Source organism: Sesamum indicum, linkage group LG3 (genome assembly GCF_000512975.1).
Source record: "Sesamum indicum cultivar Zhongzhi No. 13 linkage group LG3, S_indicum_v1.0, whole genome shotgun sequence".
Taxonomy (NCBI): domain Eukaryota; kingdom Viridiplantae; phylum Streptophyta; class Magnoliopsida; order Lamiales; family Pedaliaceae; genus Sesamum; species Sesamum indicum.
Window position 1 is genome coordinate 15,479,069 of NC_026147.1, and position 6,994 is coordinate 15,486,062.

Sequence of the window (6,994 nt, forward strand, 5' to 3'; positions counted from 1 at the left end):
TCTCTATTATTTATTTTTGTTCAACAAATAGATCAATCTATTGGTTAAATTCACCGAGTTTATTGATATTAAGAAAAAAAATTTGAATAAAATTGCATATTTACCTCGATTGACTTACTGGCCTTATAAGAGTGAAGATATACCTTTTTGCATACATTAGGATGTGAATATATATAAATGTAATTTGATTAGGAAAAATTTATTTGACTTGCAACAAGTTGGTAGTAAATCAATTGATGGTGAATATGTATTTTCATTCAAGTTTTTTTTTGCTATATCAACAAATTTATCAAATTTTAAAAAATAGATCTATTTATTAGATGGATACAAATATTAAAAATACTAAATTAATAAAAATCTACGTATAATTATACAAAATATTTGAAATTAACGATATAATTGTCCTACAGAAGAATCAAACTGACAAAGCATGGAAGATGACTGCACCTTCATACGGAGCACTGGCGAGTCAATAAATGTGAACGATGACCTTTGGAGTTACTTTGCTTGGGATTTTGAGAATTAAACTCAGAACGTCGGGTTGGATAGTCAACACAAAAGCTAGTGGAAATTCTTGACCCTTGAATTGTTGTAAGCAATGAGGGGAAAAAAAACAGAATAAGAGACAAATTATATTTTGGCCCCATCAACTGTTTCTAATTGCATTTTCGTCCCATTAACTTGCTATCATTATACAATTTGTCTCACAATTTATTTATTTTTCATCCAAACCTATTCTTTGTCTTGGCTACAACAAAAATCTATTGAGTTTCCCCTATAAGTGACCATAATACCCTCATTCTGTATGTAGATTTTACATCCTTATTTTATTCTATTTTTATTCTTTATTTCGCACTTTTACTATTTTATTTATTTATTTTTTTATCTTTTTCCATACCCAATCATCCAAGCAAACCTAGCCTGTCGCATTCCACGCAAGGGTGATATTTAAATGTGTAGCGGGTAGGGCACTGACAACACACGGGGCGATATTGGAAAAGAAAAAAGAAAAAGAATGAAACTATAAAAGGATACTTTAGTCTTTCCATTGGAAGATCCCCAATTAATTAGAGTAGAAAATGGGGCCAAAACGAAACGTGAATAAATCAGGGACCAAAATGGGAAATTTGCCAAGAATCAAAGAAGCCACACGTGCCAACACAAGAAAGCGTTGACCAAGTGAATTACAATGGCGTTCAGAGTATTCACTACCCCCACTCTGATCTTGCCAACTCGGACATGCCCCACACCCAGTCCACGTGGCGAGATCACAAAGGCAAAGAAGCCCAAGCATGTGGGCCTGGCATCGGAATATGCTCTCCAAGATTCGGGAAGAATTGCAGTTAAATACGGAACCCTCTCCCCCTCACTTCCCTCCACACTCACTCTCTCTCTCTCTCCTCTTTCTCCCTCTTCAAATTCATCTTCTCTCACTCCTCATCTTTTTTTTTCCTTTTATTTCTTTGACGTTCATACGTAAATACATGCGAACAAAGGTTTCGAATTCTCATATGATCATCGCGGGTTCTCGCAGCTGCTGTCTTGTCCGTGGAGCTCTCTGAAAAAGCTCATCACGTCCAAAGTAAGATTTATTGTCAAATCTCATGTACTTTTTTTTGGTTTTTTTGAATAATTACGTGCAAATTCTTGAATGGAAAGGGTCTGTCGTTCTCGGTTCATTCAAGACCATTTGATAATATACGGCCGACAGGACGATGGAAAATATTGATTTTGTGATTTAACGATCGAGAATGGATCGAATATGTTGCATTCGATCTTAGTGTAACTCTACACGGATTTTTTTTTTCATGCATTATTATTGTTATTTATTATTAGTAATGGTTATTTGAAATTCGTGGTGAAGAAATGGAGTTCTAAAAAATGCTTCTTGGAAAAGGGTTTTTGTGGGAATAATTTTGTTGGAGAAAATGTCAAATTTTTGCCTATTTTGAGATTTTTTTCGTTTTAAGGGATATATTCCTTTTAATGTATGAAAAAATTTAATAATTTTCCATCTTGAGTAATCTTTTTAATTCCTTGTTTTATTAATATATGATTCTGGGTTCTAGAATATTTTTTTCCTCCCTGATAAAATTATTTTCGTAATTTAGTTAAGTCCTTTATTAATTAAGCAAATTAAATAAAATTCAAAATTATTAACTCACCCCGTCGTATTTTTTGATATCATTATTTCACGTATATTAATAATTGAAATGAGAATGATAATAAAATATTTTTTTTAATATAAGTATATATAAACAAACATTTTTTTATATTTGAACAATTATTTTAAAAATTGAAAACTGAAAATCATTATGTTCTGATCATATTGATGAGGTGTGTTTTCTCTTGTTTGTGGTTAGATGTCCTTTTCAGTCGGCCTTGTTCATCATCAGCAGTACCATGTTGTTGTCTTGTCTACACAAGTCCTGTGTTCACATACCCACACTTGTTTCTTTTGTTGAAAAGTCTTCTTTGTCTTCCTCCATCCTTGGAGCTTTCTTTCCTTACATTTCTATTTTAATTACTTTATGGATTATATATATTTTTTTCTACTTTTTGTTTTCACCTGATGACAAACGTAAGAACATCCCGGAGAGGACAGGAGTCTGGTGGTTAGACTAAATATACCATCTAAGAAAATGACTCTAACGTCAGGATTGAATTAATCGGCAAATAAAATTTTCGTTGCTAATTTATTCTATTTAATATATATTTTAAATAATTCATTGTCAAATTATTTAGTAAGTAAGTTTTTGTTGTTAAATGCATTAACAAGTAAATTCTTGAATTAAATAATATAGATTAATAATAAAAATTTTACTCGTTATTTTATTATTTTCTTGTAGTGATGCGTCTTATTCTGCAATTATACAAGACTGATTTTTCTATCTCAAATCGTATTGTAATTTCTAGTTTATTTGAAAAAAAAATTACAAATAACATAAATATATTAAATTAAATAAAATAAAAAATGAAATATGATTTGAAATAGAAAATTCAATTCATTATGTGGGCTCGGACATAATGTGGGGTATCGCCCCTATTTTTTTATTTTTTAACAAAAAAAAAACATCGTTTAATAAAAATATAATACAACAATCTAAAAGTTTCAACTGAAAGTCAGGTGCTGACTTCTCAATATTCAAGAATTCAACAAAATACAACTGGGTCGTGATATGAGCAACAGCTGTTACATTAATTATTTTTCAACACAAATTAAAATTTGAAATTATTCTTTTGTTGACTTTTGGACATATAATCTGCTCAGTTTCATGTTCGGAAAGGTCCATTGATTAGATTAGAAATTTGTAGTCCAAATCAGGTTTGTTAAATCGAACCAATCATATATCAAATATGATATATATTATTAGCCAATTATACAATAATGATATAGTAAGTGTATTATATATATTGTATAATTAATTCAATTTGAACAAAACCAATTCGGAATTAAAATTTCCTGCTTAAGTCACCAATTCATACAACTTTGTGGGTCATGAACTATACAAAATCTAAAATATACCTACTTTTGTCTTCTTTAGAGATTTTTCTAATCTGTTCTTTAGTATTTACTAATCCCAAAATTATAGTAATTAATGAACAGCTCTGACCTTTCTGTAACAAGCTATTAGTTTTCTTGATTTGGTGCCAGTAACTGTCTCTTCTGTCTATGTTTTTCCTATTGGAAAAAATTTTTTCGGATCAGATTTGGTCAAATAAAATCAATGACAAAACAAGTTTGATATATTTGTCGGTTACTTTTCCTGAATTGTATATCACAAACAGCAAATGTATTGCATTTGTGATATGATTGATTTTGATTTTGCCAAGCTAATCGCGGGCTAGAATTTCCATTTTCACAATGCAAGAATTGCCATTAGCATATGTAATAATATACTTGTTTAGCACTAAACTACCAATAACTGTTTCTTCTGTTCATGTTTTCAGGACATATATACGAGAATTTACCTTCCAAGAGTTTGGGAGAAAGTTCTGAGAAAAAATAGTTATGGCTAAGGAACAACTGCAAGTTCTCAATGCACTTGATGTGGCGAAAACACAATGGTATCATTTCACAGCCATTGTGATTGCTGGGATGGGATTTTTCACCGATGCCTATGATCTATTCTGCATCTCTCTGGTCACGAAATTGCTCGGCCGCATATACTACCACCACGAGGGGGCGGGGAAGCCCGGCACTCTGCCACCTAATGTCTCGGCCGCTGTCAATGGTGTGGCCTTCTGCGGCACACTCGCAGGGCAGCTCTTCTTTGGATGGCTTGGTGACAAGTTAGGCCGGAAGAAGGTGTATGGAATGACCCTTATGCTGATGGTGATCGCTTCAGTTGCTTCGGGGCTTTCATTTGGTGATCGGCCTAAGGCCGTCATGGCAACGCTCTGCTTCTTCCGGTTTTGGCTTGGGTTTGGCATTGGTGGTGACTACCCGCTTTCGGCCACCATCATGTCAGAGTATGCCAACAAGAAGACTCGTGGGGCGTTTATAGCTGCTGTGTTTGCCATGCAGGGATTTGGGATTTTGGCGGGCGGTATGGTGGCGATCATTGTTTCTGCTTCGTTCAAGGCTGCGTATCCGGCCCCTACGTATCAAGAGAACGCCCTTGCCTCTACTGTCCCGGCAGCTGATTATGTTTGGCGTTTGATCCTAATGTTTGGGGCTCTCCCTGCGGCCCTGACGTACTACTGGCGTATGAAGATGCCGGAAACGGCACGTTACACAGCATTAGTCGCCAAGAATGCAAAACAGGCGGCTTCTGATATGTCAAAGGTGCTGCAAGTCGAGATTGAGGCAGAACAAGAGAAAGTGGAGAAGTTTGCTCAGGAGAAAGGGAATGACTTTGGGTTGTTCTCTAAGGAGTTCCTTCGACGCCACGGACTCCACTTGCTCGGCACAACCAGCACATGGTTCTTGCTTGACATCGCCTTTTACAGCCAAAACCTCTTCCAGAAGGACATATTCAGCGCAATTGGATGGATTCCCCCAGCCAAGACGATGAATGCACTTGAAGAAGTTTACAGAATCTCAAGGGCTCAAACTCTGATTGCCCTCTGCAGCACAGTTCCAGGCTATTGGTTCACCGTATTCTTCATCGACAGAATCGGGAGGTTCGCCATCCAACTAATGGGATTCTTCTTCATGACGGTATTCATGTTCGCGTTGGCAATCCCCTATACACACTGGACTCACAAGGACAACAGAATCGGCTTCGTAATCATGTACTCACTCACTTTCTTCTTCGCCAACTTCGGCCCTAATGCCACCACATTCGTCGTCCCAGCCGAGATCTTCCCAGCTAGGCTAAGGTCAACATGCCACGGCATATCAGCCGCTTCAGGCAAGGCCGGAGCAATAGTTGGGGCATTCGGGTTCTTATACGCAGCTCAGTCTAAGGACCCTAGCAAGAGGGACGCCGGCTATCCAGCCGGTATTGGGGTCAAGAACTCGCTCATCGTGCTCGGCTGCGTCAACGCACTAGGTATGCTTTTCACATTCCTGGTGCCCGAGTCGAAGGGGAAATCGTTGGAGGAAATGTCGAAGGAGGGCGAGGATGAGAGTGGAAGTGTAGAGACGAGGCAACCAGGGGTCAATGACATTAGGACAGTTCCAGTTTGATCTTAACTATATATATAATGTGTATCCGAGCAAGTATGTTCAAGATGTTGAGGCGAAATAAGCCGTATATTTATCTGTTTCTGTGGTGGGAATCAGTTGTTTATTTGTAAGAGTAGATGTTGATTAATGTTTCTGACTAAGGTTTTCAAGAAAGTCTTACGTTGCCAACACAAATCTTAAATGACTATGTTGTAATATGACCAGAATGAAGATTTTCTGGGAATTGTTCACTGAGTACTGTTTGTTTGCGACTCTTTTGTTCTCTAGGCCAAATATTTGTTCACTAAAAGACATTTAGGATAGGCCCCAATTTATTCTGGTCAAATCACAATTTTCTTCTAAAAATATAAATAAAAATGATAGTTATAACATTATATTGAAAAATATTAAGTTAAGAACAAAAAATTAAAATTATTTTATTAGTATAGAATATGCAGATTGAACAATTTAAAAATACTATTACTTTCGTGCAAATTTTGAATTTAACACAGAAAACTCGTATTTATTTTTTTGGTAAAAAGATTTAATACACATGTTATACACAACTTGTATTTGATCAATAATGTCTCGTTACTATAAAAAAATTAATTTTTCGTTATATTATAAATGACTATGACTTAAATATTGTGATAAATTAGAATTATTAACTACAATCAAATAAAATTAATACGAAAACTTATCACGATTAATGAAAATTTGCCATTTTTCACTACAAAAATATAGAAGTTTATTGACAAAAAAATTAAGTCACAATTTTAATATTGTCACTAATATATTACGGATCTTTTGACCCGAATCCTTCAATTTTGATCAAATGGTGAATTTTTAGAATTTAAAAATTTTTTAGTTATAAAAATACTTAATTGGTAGGTAGATATTAATGGCAAGTGTTAACAGCAAAATTAATAATTTCCTTAATTGATTATAGCATCTATAGTCTCCACCCCCATATATATTTTTAGTTGATTATAGCATTTAAGGGGGCTTCCTCCCTAACCTCCTTCCTCTTTTTTCCGCGACTTTCTTTTTTTGTAGCTTGGGCGTCCTCCATGTTAATATACTTGGCCGTGAGAACTAAGAGGGCATAAAACTTCAAAACAGGGCTCTTGGCCAAGGACTTGAAAAAGTCCCTGTTCAAAAGTCCTTGCGAGAAGGCACTGGCCTTCACTTCTTGTGTGGCGGAGGATATTTCCAAAGTCTTAGTGTTGAACCTTTAAAGGTACTCCCTCACGGGCTTGTTGTCCTTTTGGCGTACGCCGAAAAGGCTGAACTCCGCCTTCTGAAGCTTTCGGCAACTGGCGAACTGGTGCAGGAAAAGAGATCTGAACTCCTGGAAGCTTCCTATTGTTCCAGGGGGCA

General features: G+C 35.6%; 1 protein-coding gene across 1 annotated transcript; it reads left to right on the forward strand.

Annotated features, from left to right (window-relative positions):
• LOC105158458 (inorganic phosphate transporter 1-4-like) lies at window positions 1,380–5,869 on the forward strand. Its single transcript, XM_011075222.2, has 2 exons — window positions 1,380–1,582; window positions 3,952–5,869. Exon 2 carries the CDS (start codon window positions 4,013–4,015, stop codon window positions 5,633–5,635), a length of 1,623 nt encoding a protein of 540 aa, XP_011073524.1. The 5' UTR covers window positions 1,380–1,582; window positions 3,952–4,012; the 3' UTR covers window positions 5,636–5,869.

Excerpts from the sequence above, each read along its gene's own strand:
- LOC105158458 (XM_011075222.2), top strand. The coding sequence starts at position 4,013 with ATGGCTAAGGAACAACTGCAAGTTCTCAATGCACTTGATGTGGCGAAA.